Source organism: Branchiostoma lanceolatum, chromosome 8, assembly GCF_035083965.1.
Source record: "Branchiostoma lanceolatum isolate klBraLanc5 chromosome 8, klBraLanc5.hap2, whole genome shotgun sequence".
Taxonomy (NCBI): Eukaryota; Metazoa; Chordata; class Leptocardii; order Amphioxiformes; family Branchiostomatidae; genus Branchiostoma; species Branchiostoma lanceolatum.
Genome location: NC_089729.1, coordinates 4588095 through 4603039, shown reverse-complemented (window position 1 = coordinate 4603039; position 14945 = coordinate 4588095). Strand labels below are relative to the sequence as shown.

General features: G+C 43.1%; 3 protein-coding genes across 3 annotated transcripts; all 3 read right to left on the bottom strand.

The window, feature by feature from the left end:
- Positions 1–461: 461 nt before the first annotated feature.
- On the bottom strand, positions 462–2976 carry LOC136439737 (actin, cytoplasmic-like). Its single transcript, XM_066435295.1, has 6 exons — positions 2763–2976; positions 2441–2589; positions 2075–2314; positions 1697–1943; positions 1372–1563; positions 462–1221 (listed from the first exon to the last, which is right to left on the bottom strand). The coding sequence occupies exons 1-6, from the start codon at positions 2932–2934 to the stop codon at positions 896–898; spliced, it is 1326 nt and encodes a 441-aa protein (XP_066291392.1). The 5' UTR covers positions 2935–2976; the 3' UTR covers positions 462–895.
- Positions 2977–5762: 2786 nt separating this feature from the next.
- LOC136439764 (actin, adductor muscle-like) lies at positions 5763–9743 on the bottom strand. The gene is made up of 5 exons (XM_066435333.1): positions 9483–9743; positions 8945–9187; positions 7071–7317; positions 6698–6895; positions 5763–6555 (listed from the first exon to the last, which is right to left on the bottom strand). Exons 1-5 carry the CDS (start codon positions 9606–9608, stop codon positions 6230–6232), a joined length of 1140 nt encoding a protein of 379 aa, XP_066291430.1. The 5' UTR covers positions 9609–9743; the 3' UTR covers positions 5763–6229.
- An 853-nt stretch (positions 9744–10596) lies between these two features.
- On the bottom strand, positions 10597–13364 carry LOC136439740 (actin, cytoskeletal-like). The gene is made up of 6 exons (XM_066435300.1): positions 13234–13364; positions 12653–12807; positions 12308–12547; positions 11954–12200; positions 11432–11623; positions 10597–11340 (listed from the first exon to the last, which is right to left on the bottom strand). Exons 2-6 carry the CDS (start codon positions 12779–12781, stop codon positions 11015–11017), a joined length of 1134 nt encoding a protein of 377 aa, XP_066291397.1. The 5' UTR covers positions 12782–12807; positions 13234–13364; the 3' UTR covers positions 10597–11014.
- Positions 13365–14945: the final 1581 nt, after the last annotated feature.

Genomic DNA, 14945 nt, shown 5'->3' with positions numbered 1-14945 from the left:
ATCATTAGCTCAGCTCAGCTAATCAAAATTAAGCATATTTCTTTTCAATCTTTGAAGGATAAACCATATAACAATGCGGCGACGCAAGCCAAATTAATGTCAGACCACAATTCGCCTTTCTTTAACATTTTCCCTGCTGCCTAACTCTGTAACCAATAGGGAATTGGGTGCCAAACGTTAACGGTTACTTAAGTGTGCTGAAGGTTAAAATGGAAACACTATGTATAGCAAAGCTCAGAAAACAGGTATTATGCCTTTTTTTATTTGATACGCTTTCTGAACATACGAAATATAACATTAACTGACGTGTTTGGACGATTGGGAAACTGTAAAAAGAATACACAACGTTTACTGATTGCATTTCATGTTGTAGACTAAGTTAAATGTATTTTTCATTTGTTTTGTTATGAATAGCTATCAGTAGATTTCCAAACGTCAATGAAAACTCAAACACAGTAATATCCAAGAAAATCAGTTTTATTATAGACTTCAAAGGTAAAAACCTGGATACAAAAAAACAGCTTTTCACCATTGAACGCTACTGAATGAATAGTTACAATATATCGTATATATAGATTATGTCCGTATAGTTGCTTCGCTCAGTATAGAAAACAAGACAGCACGTATTGATGACAGCAGTTTATGGTACCTAACGTTAAGCGTTCTAAAGCAATCATTAGATACATAACATAAACAGTAGTATAGCTTGTACAGTAGACTATTTGCATACAGCATCACCAAGGACCAGCCCTGAATAAAGTTTGTATTTACAGCTTATTGTGCATAGAAATATTTTACTCGCCACGCGTATACCGACGCTTTGTTGTCACTTCACGAGTAATAACTTTAGTTGTTATATGTAAGTTAAGAAAAAGCGTGTGCACATGTGGGAAATCTAGAAGCATTTACGGTGGACGATAGAAGGTCCGGACTCGTCGAACTCTTGCTTGCTGATCCACATCTGTTGGAAGGTCGACAGAGATCCAAGGATGGACCCACCGATCCACACGGAGTACTTCCTCTCGGGAGGAGCGATGATCTTGATCTTCATGGTGCTGGGTGCCAGAGCGGTGATCTCCTTCTGCATACGGTCGGCGAGGCCGGGGAACATGCTGGTGCCGCCGGACAGCACGGTGTTGGCGTACAGGTCCTTACGGATGTCCATGTCGCACTTCATGATGCTGTTGTAGGTCACCTCATGGATGCCGACCGACTCCATGCCTAAGGGACAAGAACCAAGTTGTAATTAGGCTATGGGATCAGTGTCAAGCTGCCAACGAAAGAGGCTGCCCTGAAGCTTTCCAAGAAGCATGGGTAACCTTACGTGTATCTTAACGTTACATGTCTAAGTCTAGTCGTGAAACGCCTTACCGATAGAAGCCGGCTGGAACAATGTCTCTGGACAGCGGAACCTCTCGTTGCCGATGGTGATGACCTGTCCGTCCGGCAGTTCGTAGCTCTTCTCCAGGCTGGAAGACTGCGCTGCTGTCGTCATCTCCTGGTCGAAATCAAGGGCGGCGTAGCACAGCTTCTCCTTGATGTCACGGACGATCTCCTTTTCAGCTAAAGAACAACACATCGGTAAATGTAGTTTATTACACAGCCTGTTCAAATTGCTTGACGACAAAAAAGATCAAATGACACAATATACAAGTCTAGAGAATAAGGAATGTTGACATACAAACTACATGCATACCTGAGCTTGAAAAGTTGTATCCCCTCTCCGTTAGGATCCTCATGAGTTGATCTGTAAGGTCCCTCCCGGCCAGGTCCCGACGCTCGATAGCGTGCGGCAGGGCGTACCCCTCGTAGATCGGCACGGTGTGGGTCACGCCGTCCCCGGAGTCCATCACGATCCCCGTGGTGCGGCCGGAGGCGTACAGGGACAACACGGCTTGGATGGACATGTACATGGCAGGAGAGTTGAACGTCTCGAACATGATCTGCGGTTGGATTGACAAAAAGCCTCCGAATAAGTGTCGAACTGAGTTGGAAGTACAATAGATCGAGTATCTGACAAAGGCACAAATAAATGACCAAGCAAATCATTCATGGTTTCTTGTGGCAGATTTACCTGTGTCATCTTCTCCCTGTTAGATTTCGGGTTGAGCGGAGCCTCAGTGAGAAGCACGGGATGTTCCTCGGGGGCGACACGCAGCTCGTTGTAGAAGGTGTGGTGCCAGATCTTCTCCATGTCGTCCCAGTTGGTCACGACGCCGTGTTCGATGGGGTACTTCAGGGACAGAACTCCCCTCTTACTCTGGGCTTCGTCACCGACGTAGCTGTCCTTGTTGCCCATTCCGACCATCTGGGACTATACAAAATAATGATACATGTACTTACGATTAGAAATACAGAACAATAATCAAAGTTTTTTCTCAATGTTGTGTAAATGCAAGTTAATAATTAGCTGTGGGGAAAAGGGCGTAAAATGACTCACCTGATAGCGAGGCCGTCCTACAACCGACGGGAAGACGGCCCTAGGCGCGTCGTCCCCCGCGAAGCCGGCCTTGCACATGCCGGAGCCGTTGTCCACAACCAGGGCAATGTCTTCGTCAGACATGGCTCTCTGTATCTCTGATGTTGGATCTGTTTGTTTGGAAACATACAAGATAGTTTGAAACGCCATACAAGTAAACTTATCTGGTCTACACTCAAGCAAGTGGCAATACAGCCGGGATCTGATTGTCAAAAACCTAGCTAACACATAGACAAATCTACAATTAGAATTCACACATAGTATATGATATAAGTTAAGTTACCTGTTCGATGAAAATTGAAGACCACAGCGGCGGGTGTCGGACAGTCTACACAGGTGAGTGGAGGATGATCACAGTTGTCTTGGTGAAGTCTGAAGCAGGCTGTTGGTCTGTCCTTTTTATACTGTTCTAGAGACGCCAGGTAACCGTCAGGGACAAAAATAAAATTGTACATGTTCTTGAAGAGATAATTCACTCGTCTTTTTCTCGGAAGTATCCCCCATATATGGATCTCTTACGAACTGTTATACCATATAAGGGCATGGTCAGTTCTATACTTTGTATGATCTAATTTAATACCCCATAGCTTTCATGATGAACTGTAGGCCAATCACAGATGGGCGTCCCTACTGCCTTACCAAATTAGGTATTGCTGTGAGGCCTGCTTGTAGATGCAACTGTTTTATTCCTGAGCATGACAGGTTGTCAATAATGCTCGGTAATTCACATGACCAGAGGGAAAGCCCTGTAAACAATGTAACCTAGGCCTCTGAGTCATCGGAGGCGCCCATCCCAGGATTCAAAGCGTGTGTGGCAACACTCAATAAAAAAACACTGCAGTTTATAACATTGTTGTTTTGAAATATATGAAGCGACTAACGCAACGATATCACCCTAATGGGTTTCAGATTCGGATTGATAAACATAGGAAACTATATACTGGGGCTAAAATAATGTCGCATGTCCTTAGCAACCCACTTTACTGGGCCTACTGGCTTCATTTTGCCACGTGCCCCTGGCGGCTCAACGTTTACCTGCATCTTACGCCGTTTCCTTATTTGGAAACATGACGTATGCGTGACCTCTGACCCCCCACCAGGTGAGTCGATGTGTGTACAGGCTGAGTGAAATGCTTGTTATACATCTGACCTACCTGTTGGCGTCATTCCCAAAGATAGAAGCCTACATATATAAGTGCGACGGTTGACGTTGTTGTTGGGCCATTCGATTACGTTCAGGCGACAAATAGTAGCAGCAGAACTTAAGAGTACGGCCTACAATATTTGAGCCAAACGAAGAACATGTAACAGCTACTTCCGGGGTATTTCAATAACATGAGCGTAACTTTCGCACATAATGAAATAGAAGGTTTGCTATTTCATATCTACATTTGTAGAAGCATAGGTGGGGTACTGATACCATTCATGTGAATCTACACTTGATATGCACATCTCAGCAATATACATGCTATACAATTACAATATGATGTTACAAATAACGTTAAAGGCAATACAATTATGCAATGTAACATGTATACTACAGTACATGTATACAGTATACAAGGCATGGCACGGCATTTTGCTTTTGAAAATCAATTAGTACTCAATCGCTATACAAACTGGTGTAGAATAAAGGTATGAACAAAAGTATCAAGCACAGCGTCGTAAACGGTATTGAATTTTAGTCGCTCTTGATCACAAGCAGACAATCTTAAAACGTTTTGCTATTACGGTAGATTTGGGTCTCTGCAACTGTCTGTATGTCTAAATGTATCGTTTGGGGCTATCCATTGGGGGTACTACTTGTACTAGTTTTGCTACAGAAATCTTGCAATTTGAGTATGAGTTTTCAAACTTTGCACATCAGGCGATAAGGTTATTACCCCCATGTGCAGGTAGCTTTTAGATATTAATTCACCCCCAACAAGTTCTCGGAATTGCTCCCCATATATGGATCTTTCCGTGCAACGCCGCCATATAAGGGCACAGAAGGGTTTCTACTTTTTTTTCTTTTATTCATTGTCCATGTCAACAAGAAGCTGTACGAACTGTCGGCCAATCGGCTGCCGAGGTTTCCATCTTCTTACCATATAAGGTATGGCTAGCTACGGAGCTTGGCCTGTACGTTAGCTCGATCATCAGATATGGCAGACGTCGACGATCGATAATCATTCAACTGCCCTCGTGTGACCCCCTATAATGTACTTAATTTATGTTTTAGCCACCAGGATTGGAAACCACCCAAACTGTTACTGATATAGGTAACCTCCATTAACATAAATCCGCTGGGTTACATAAATCCGCCACTTTGAAAAAACAGTGGGTTTGAGAGATCTCTAGTGCAGCACCCCCAGGTATGCACAGTTTAGATATACAGGAGTGCATTATACTGGGAGACGTTGGGTTGGAGATCTGTTTCACGGGACGTTTCTTTTCAAGGTGGCGGAATTATGTACCCTGGTGAAATTATGTTAGTAGATGTTACACCTGTTTTGGAGCTATGATACATAACAAAACAAATGGGTAACAAATCACAGATACATGTCAGCAAAGGGCACGTAATTGTCGCATGTTCGTCAGCAGAATTTCAGTGGTAGATTCATTCTTAAGATTTCTGCATCTACTCTGTGTCGACGAAGATATCGATACTGATATACATGACGAACTGAATATTGACTGCAGATTATAAAAACGGTTAACTCTAAATGCCAGTTTGATACATGCGACTTGGCAAAAGGTGCCATTTACTGTCACCGGTTCCCTTATTTGGTAAATATGATACCTTAAGCCGGATTCGAAGGTGCCCCCTGACCTCCGGATGTGTCTGAGACGTCTGAATATAGTTCTATTGTCTTATAAGTTGACATTGATTCTGCCAGACGGCATTTGATACTCAAAAACGTCCCCGTACGGTGTTTTGAGACGCTTGCATTCATGTCTGATCAGATATTTGCTGTCTGGGGACGGTCAGGAGAATTCTATGGATCGATGTAGAAGACCATTGTTACAAACCGTCTTAACAACTTAGACCACCGACAGCTCTCTTCGTACTGTCTGTGCACTCTATGATACTAGTAGCTCTTCACTCATGAATAATTAGCGATTATAATTGCCTGATACTCGCACCCCCGCCCATTGTGTAGTGTTGTGTTCTCCTAACTTGATGGTAATGGCGTTGCGTCTGCAACGTTAGAAATGTTTCCTGATGTAGAACATGCGAAAACTATCGCGATTTTCCAAGCAACAAAGGTAAGAAATGTAAAAGAACACAAGGTAGTAGTAAAAAATACTTTGTTTATTTCGCTATAACTTATAAGCATCATTTACATTAACCTTCTCCCTGCTGCCTAACTCTGTAACCAATAGGGAACTGGGTGCCAAACGACTTCAGTGTGCTAAAGGTTAATTGTAGAGGGGGATTACGTCCGAAAGACAACAGAGCGTCGAACACCGCCGATCATTGAAAACTGCTATGATATGTGATAGATACAGATTAGCTATATCATTTCGAGGTCTCAAGAAGACCTACCCACATACAAAGTATGATGACAATCCATCCAGGCATTCTCGAGTTATGCTGTTTACACACAAACACACACACACACACCGTGACACACACACACACACACACACACACACACAAACGCTGACGAAAATGATAACCCTCTCGGCGATGCTGATAAGGAGGAAATATATACATATGACATCTGCGTTGTTGTTTTTTACCGACGTTCACAATTCGTAAAATAGCTAAACGCATTTACGGTGGACGATAGATGGCCCGGACTCGTCGTACTCCTCTTTACTGATCCACATCTGTTGGAAGGTGGACAGAGAGGCCAGGATGGAGCCACCTTTCCATGCTGCACACTTCCTCTCGGGAGGAGCGATGATCTTGATCTTCATGGTGCTGGGTGCCAGGGCGGTGATCTCCTTCTGCATACGGTCGGCGATGCCGGGGAACGTGGTATTTCCGCCGGATAGCGCGGTGTTGGAGTAGATATCTCTTATAATGTCCAAGTTACATTTGTTGATTGTGTTGAAGGTGATTTCATGGACGCCTGGCATTTCCATACCTGTGGTAGTTGAAATAGAGTTAAAGACGAATATGCTCGAATGTAAATCAAGATGTGAAAAATGTGTCATGCCATGCCCTGAAAAGATTTTTCATTAATTGATAACCACTACTTAATATAAGTCTAATGAATATCAGCTCACCCATTAAAGCTGGTTGAAACATTGTCTCTGGACAGCGGAACCTCTCGTTGCCGATGGTGATGACCTGTCCGTCCGGCAGCTCGTAGCTCTTCTCAAGGCTGGAATTCGAAGTGGTGGCGGCCGTGGCCATCTCCTGCTCGAAGTCCAGGGCGACGAAGCACAGCTTCTCCTTGATGTCACGAGCGGTTTCCCTGTCAGCTACATGAAAAAAAGTGATCTCTTCGTTATTTTAGGGGACCAGATTTACATTCAAAATACTTGAGATAAATTTGCAAGATAGCGTGAGGGACTGTGCTGATATGCCTCTTTTATTCAACGGCCAAAATTAAAATCAGTCAGCAGCGAAATTCGTTCTTGATATGTAGTTGCGTACTTGAAGTCGCAAAGCTGAATCCCCTCTCTGTTAGAAATCTCATGAGTTGATCGGTCAGGTCCCTCCCGGCTATGTCCAGGTGGCAGATGGCGTGCGGGAGGGCGTACCCCTCGTAGATCGGCACGGTGTGGGTCACGCCGTCCCCGGAGTCCATCACGATCCCCGTGGTGCGACCGGAGGCGTACAGGGACAGCACGGGCTGACTTTGGACGTACATGGCGGGGACGATGAACGTCTCGAACATGATCTGCGTTTTGAAATTTCAAGGTTACGGACAGATTAAGTGTGGAAAATTGCACTGAAGGTTGCTTACCGTGCTCTAGTTGTAGAGAACAAACGGGTGGCATTCCGTGCTAATCATGGAGGAAGAAGTGAAGATCAGCCTGGGTACCATCCTCCATAGTAACCGCTGGCTCAATCTTTTTGCTTGCTAACCACGGATGGTTAGCAAGCGAAAAAAATTGAGCCAACGGTTACTACGAAGGATGGTACCCAGGCTAAGTGAAGATACTTTTAACCCTCAAACCACCGTAGCTTTTTTACGACTAATCTTACCGTATGGGGTCAAAACTGACCCCACAATGTTTTCTACAAATATAGCTTTATTGGTGACTATTTTTGTGGTTTGTATATATGTATAGTTTAATTAATCTATAAGGGACAGTTTGACATGATTAGGTGTGAATAATTTCTTCTCATTATCATAATTTATGCAAAAATAGGGAACATCTGCTTTTGCAACTAACGCTATTCAGACAAGCGGGCCCTTTTGAGGCCTGCGCTAACACTTGATGTCATATAGCATCTGAATGTCTTACACTAGAACAACCAAACTTGGTCACCAGCTAAAATTTTGTTGGCAACAATTTTAGTTTAATGAAATATTTAATCAATGTTTCCATGTTGCTATGGCAACCGGTTTCTTAGAGCCATATTTGGAAAAAGTCGCTAATTTTGGATTTTACAATGTAATTCTAGGGCTGTCTTTTTAAACTTCACTTATTTTCTTACATCAATACCAATTTAATTTGCTATCACTTTTATTATTTAATATTCATTATTTATGTATTTTTGATTACCTCATTGGTCAAAATCTAAGATGGCGGACGATATAATTAGATTAGCTACAACTGGCTATTTCAACCTCAAATTTCATCATTAGCATCAAACAGAAACAATCTTAAAATAAACGTTTTGGTCCATTTTTATTGTGTAATTAGGTTATATGATGAAAAAATCCATTTTAAATAATTCAAGATGGCGGAACCAAGATGGCGGATTTCGCTAGTGTAACCTGATATGAATATAATTTTTATGACGTAATTTTGACGTCGTTCCTGTTGCCATCTACAAATAACGTCTTTGGATGTTTAATGATTTATCATACATAATTTCTATTAAAGTTTTATCGTGTACCTTTGAATTATATGGAAATACCCAATTTGTTGGTTTTCGTCAATAAAATCACATAAATGACGTCATAATACGTCGCAACGTCATTAATTTTTACGTTCATTTAAAAAAATTGTTTTTTTCACGTTTCTACAAAATTATGTTTTGTAACTATGATCATAATAACCCTTATCATACATGTTACTAGATGACAAGTATCAAACAATAGGAAATATGAGTGCAGATTTGGCTGGGGTCAGTTTTGACCCCACTGGACCATGCGTAAACTTTCTAGAATAACTTAATCAATAATGAGACAATCTCGGTAAAAACTTGTGAGAAGTTATAAGACATATATACAAACAAACTCATAGAGCGAATTTTGTTTTCGACTCGAAATGTCAAAATGGCACATGTTGATATACGCCTGGGGTCAGTTTTGACCCCATACGGTGGTTTGAGGGTTAAAGAAGAAAATATACCTGTGTCATCTTCTCCCTATTGGCTCTAGGGTTCATGGGCGCATCTGACAACATGACTGGATGTTCCTCGGGGTTTACGCTGAGCTCGTTGTAGAAGGTGTGGTGCCAGAGCTTCTCCATGTCGTCCCAGTTGGTTATAACGCCGTGCTCGATGGGGTACTTCACGGTCAGGGTGCCCCTTTTGCTTATTACCTCGTCACCGACGACGTAGTTGTCTTTGTTTACCTTGTAGTCTTTGAAAGTCTGTCAGGAAAGAACGCCAATATTTCGGTTGTTACTGAAACTGTAAATGATTCTTTAACCAGTCACTCGTGATTGAACAAGGAAGGCCAATAGCTAGGAGGCCCATAATTGACCTTGATCTTTGTCTTCCCAAGACCTACCCACATACTAAATATCATCACAATCCATCCATAGTTTCTTTAGTTATTGTTGGCCTAAGTGTCCAGAAACAGACAGACAACCGATGACAGACAGACCAAAAACAATACCTTCATTTTCACGGAGGTAACTATGTATAACTACGATGTTTCCTTACCTGACCTCTTGGTCTTCCTACAACAGACGGGAACACGGACAGTGGAACGGTGTCTCCCGCGAAGCCGACCTTACTGGTCCCGGAGCCATTGTCTATAACCAGCGCGACGGTCTCATCCTCACACATGTTCGCTGTAAACTATCCGTCTCTCATAGACTCATCAATAATGGCGTGGTAAACATGATGGAAGATGTTACAGTGCCACACTTCCTGGTTGTTCAGTTTTGACTGACCCCTGACACCTGACCTCATACCCTACACCTGGATACGTCACTAAGAATGACGTCATTTCTATAGATAGGAATGAAGGCCCTGTTTTGTTACCACCATGGCCCTGAATGACCTCGATTTGCGACGGGTAGCCTTGCATACCAGTTTAATCACATACGACTCGGCAACAGGTACCATGTCCGAATTCTAACTACTCGGCAGCAGATACCATGTTCGAATTCTGACGACTCGGCAGCAGATACCATGTCCGAATTCTGTCTTTTTCCTTTATTTGGTAATGTTGTCAGCAAAGGTGACCCCCCCCCCCACCTCCACAATGTGTCCAAACGTTTGAATACATGTAGCCCCATGTAGTTCTAGAAATTTGACAATTTGACATACATTGTATGTATACTATTCTTTTGTTTTGACCTGTACTTAACCCAGTGGGTATATGTGTATAAATAATAAAGGTCTTCATTAATTCTATTGTTTCGTACGTCATGGTATTTACTTCACAAGTACACCTGCTGCGTCATGACACGCTTTAATAATACGTTCATGTCTGATCAGATATCTGCTGTAATTCGACGGTCAGGACAATTATAAGGATCGATGTAGAAATCTATTTCTAGAGACCATTAGGCAAACAATCTAAACAATTTAGATGGTCTAAAACCCGTCTCTTGCTTCTCATCTCTGTATTCTTATTGTTCTAAATTGATGATCTAGAAATGTGATCATATTTTTCTGATACACGTGACCTCGTCCATTGTTTTCTAGTATGTTGTGTAGTATACTGGCCTTGCGTTTGTAACGTTGCAAAAGTTGCCTTATGCAGAAAATGCTAACACTGTTGCGAGTTTCCACGGAAAAATGGCACGGAATTAAAAAGAACACAACATAGTAGTACAAACAATCTATTTTGAAATAAGCATATCTTATACAAGTTATAGAGTAGATATTTACGTCCGAAAGTCAACAGAGCAATGAACACCGTCAAGCTTAAACAATACAAGAGCATTCAAATATAATATCTTATAAGATACACTGTATATGATACACTGTATATGATAAATACAACAGCTAGATATCCTATATATCCTAGATATCAACATCGAATTAAAACATATCGTACATGTACAGTATCAACAACTTCTGGTACCTTTGCTCTTCTTATAGTACAAATAATTGTTTTCCTGAGTAAACACGTGCACAAGACAAAGTTACCTACACTGTAATTTATAGATAACATATGGAGCAAAAATATATACATGACACCTTCGTTGATATTTTACTGATATTCATAATGCATAAAATAGCTAAAAACATCTACGATGGCTGATAGAAGGTCCGGACTCGTCGTACTCTTGCTTGCTGATCCACATCTGTTGGAAGGTGGACAGGGAGGCCAGGATGGACCCACCGATCCACACGGAGTACTTCCTCTCGGGAGGAGCGATGATCTTGATCTTCATGGTGCTGGGTGCCAGGGCGGTGATCTCCTTCTGCATACGGTCGGCGATGCCGGGGAACATGGTATTTCCGCCGGACAGCGCGATGTTTGGGTACAGGTCTCTACGGATGTCCATGTCGCACTTCATGATGCTGTTGTAGGTCACCTCATGGATACCGACCGACTCCATGCCTGTAGGGGACATGGTGGAGTCAATGTAGAATCCTACTGTACGGTTCAACCTTAAATGTCAGAGAAATGGCAAATCGTGAGTAAGTCTTACCGATAGTAGCCGGCTGGAACAGTGTCTCTGGACAGCGGAACCTCTCGTTGCCGATGGTGATGACCTGTCCGTCCGGCAGTTCGTAGCTCTTCTCTAGATTTGAGGACTGCGCTGCTGTGGCCAGTTCTTCCTCGAAGTCCAGAGCGGCGTGGCACAGCTTCTCCTTGACGTCACGGATGGTCTCTCGTTCAGCTGTAACATGGTGGTAATCATTCATGAATGTAGGTTAGAATGCATGTTAGATCACAACCAAGAGTGATAGCTTGCTCCGCAGACTGCTACAGTCAAATGAGGATGTCACCGGTGCACCACGCTAAAATAACCCAGAAAACCAATCAGACTATTTTCTGTTAGCTACATCCGGCTTTAGATAGTTGCGTATCAGAACCCATAACGCTGTACCTCCGCTCTGTAGTAGGATTCCCATCCGCCGGGAGTTGGACTGAAGTGTCGGTACTCTGGAGATGACTAGTAGGAGTGGTATTTACAGTAACCTATGATAGTATCAGCACGTATACATACCTGTTGTGACAAAAGAGTAGCCCCGCTCTGTCAGAATCTTCATGAGGTAGTCTGTCAGGTCCCGCCCGCCGAGATCCAGCCTCATGATGGCGTGCGGCAGGGCGTACCCCTCGTAGATCGGCACGGTGTGGGTCACGCCGTCCCCGGAGTCCATCATGACCCCCATGCCGCGGCCGGAGGCGTACAGGGACAGCACGGCTTGGATGGCCACGTACATGGCCGGCATGTTGAACGTTTCAAACATGGTCTGTAGTTGGATACGCAGAAATCCTCTGAATACGTGCAGGTTGATAAGTATGTCAAGAAAATAATTAATGACCAACCCAACCGAGCGTTCCAAAAACGACAACGTACCTGTGTCATCTTCTCCCTGTTGGATTTCGGGTTAAGCGGAGCCTCTGTCAGCAGGACGGGGAGTTCCTCCGGGGCGACATGGAGCTCGTTGTAGAAGGTGTGGTGCCAGATCTTCTCCATGTCGTCCCAGTTGGTGACGATGCCGTGCTCGATCGGGTACTTGAGTGACAGGATGCCTCTCTTGCTCTGGGCTTCGTCACCGACGTAACTGTCCCTTTCTCCCATTCCTATCATCTGTGGCTGGGGAAAATGAATAATTTCAAAATACATGCAGTTCAAACGCGCAGCTCTTGTTGTCTATTTTTAATCTCTCAAATAAAGTGTGCAGGAGCAGAAATGACTCACCTGATAACGAGGCCGTCCTACAACCGACGGGAAGACGGCCCTGGGCGCGTCGTCCCCCGCGAAGCCGGCCTTGCACATGCCGGAGCCGTTATCCACGACCAGGGCAATGTCTTCGTCACACGTGGCCATATTTCTTTGTACTTCTGATGCTGTACCTGTGTGTTAAAAGATATGAGTAATCATTGATAACTAATGGTAATGTACATTTCTGGCTAGCTGCAGTCAGTTTTACGCATAGGCGTTAAACCTTCACAGGACTAGCATGCCAGACTGTTTCCAGGGCCTACACAGACCAACTTCTCCCTTAACATGCCCCCAGGGACCCCCCCGAGCTCAGGGACTAGAGGGGGTCTGTGATAAAATGAAATTGCCTTGGAGGCCTTGACCCCAAAGCTGTTGAGCTGGTCTGTGTAGGCCCTTGAAACAGCCTAGGATCCAGGCTATGACAAATCTAGATTCGAAGTCAACTTAGATCTGCAGCTATTTAAAGGTAAAACAGTTATTCACTATTGAGGTGAAGTGTGATGTTGTTGGTGTATTACAGTCCGCCATTGAGCTTTGAGTTTGTCCAGTATCCTTACCTATAGACTATACGTCTTTCCCGGAGTCTTCCTCGATCGTACACGTCACGTTCTGGTGTCTTCGCTGCGCTATCTTCTTCCAGCTCTTTCAAGATGCCAAACCGGCCGTCAGGGACAAAAATAAAATCTTGACCTACCTTTGAAACGGAAGGAGCCATACAAATTTCCATACAAGGATATGCGCAGCTCTGCTTTTTCGTCTTGAATAGGCATGTGGCTAAGATGTACAAAAACAGATAACTGACAACATCAGCCCTGATTACCAATCAGAAGTACCGGTTACCCGTATTACCACCAAATTTGGTATTGCTGGGTCTTGCGTGAAGCTTCTTCTGAGCTGTGACAGGTTATCAATAATTAATGTCTCTCCCGAAGAAAAGGTCTGATGACGATGTAAACACTTAGTCATCGGGGGTTCCCAACCCAACATTTACTGCGCGTAGCAACAACAGAGGGTATTTGTCTGATCATGATATAGCTAATACGTCCATTTCGCCTCAAGGTAATTTTTTGACAGCTGCCAATGATTCTATATTTAGTACAGGTGACTATTTGAATGTAGAAATCATTCCGTGCCAGATAACACATGCTGCTAGGAAGTAAATGAAAAAAAAGACACTTTGAAATCATTCTTATAGCCCCTCTCCCTCGCTAACCCCCCTACCTGTCTCAACTTAGTGTGCTATGATACGCTATGTCCGGTGTACACAAAAGACGAAGGTAACAATAAGTACCGGTAGATGCACATTTGAGGCTAACGAAACAAGTATAAGAGGTTGTAATAAGCTGTTGTTGTTGTCCTTGCTTAACGTCTATTATATCGCTAGACGTGGTATCTTGGTGCTGATAATATATGTATAACCCCTCACGTAAACATAAATTGATATGAGGTCACGGTATATCTATCGCTGGTACCATGAAGCCATGACGTATGAGATGGCTTACTTTGTGTCGCCAAGTGACTCAACGGGTACAATGTTACCTTATTTGGAAACGTGTCGATCGTAGTCTTTTGACCTCTGACCGGCTCTTCAGGAGTGGTAGACTCGGGAATATATTATATCACTTCATAATTTTGTGTCGTTCTTATAGATAAAAACTGCCATGGTATTTGTTGATCGGGCGTATCGCCTCGGATTCTTGATACAGGTGGAAATATACCAGGTAATCTATGCTGGTGAGAATTCAGAATTGGAATCTGTGACGATATGTTAAACATTGTTTAAGACATAACGTATGTTCTAAACATATGAAAAACTATGCCATAGCCAGTACTAGTTAGATATTGCTGTACTATGACGTGGTATACGATATTTCAACTGATGGTGAGGGATAACGAAAATGACCGCTTTTAATTGAAATTTATCATACCATGTTACCTTCTATCCTCAGTTGCACTTTGAAATGTCACGCACATATGGGTACTGCAAAATATTAGTAACAGACTTCTTACAAATATACATTTTATCGGGCTATGTGTATTTATGATGTGGCCCAATATGCAAATAGTGATGCCACAATAAGTGAATATAGCCAAATCTCTAAAGTTTGAAATAAAAACGCAATCGACTAAAACTTCGGTTCGGTAAGTAAGGCTATAATATTGCTGTAATTACCTTCGTCGACGAAGTTTCGTCGAGAAGGTTATACGATGATGCTTGTCTGTGTGTCTGTTAGTGAACAGAATAAGTCGAGAACGCCTGGATGGTTTG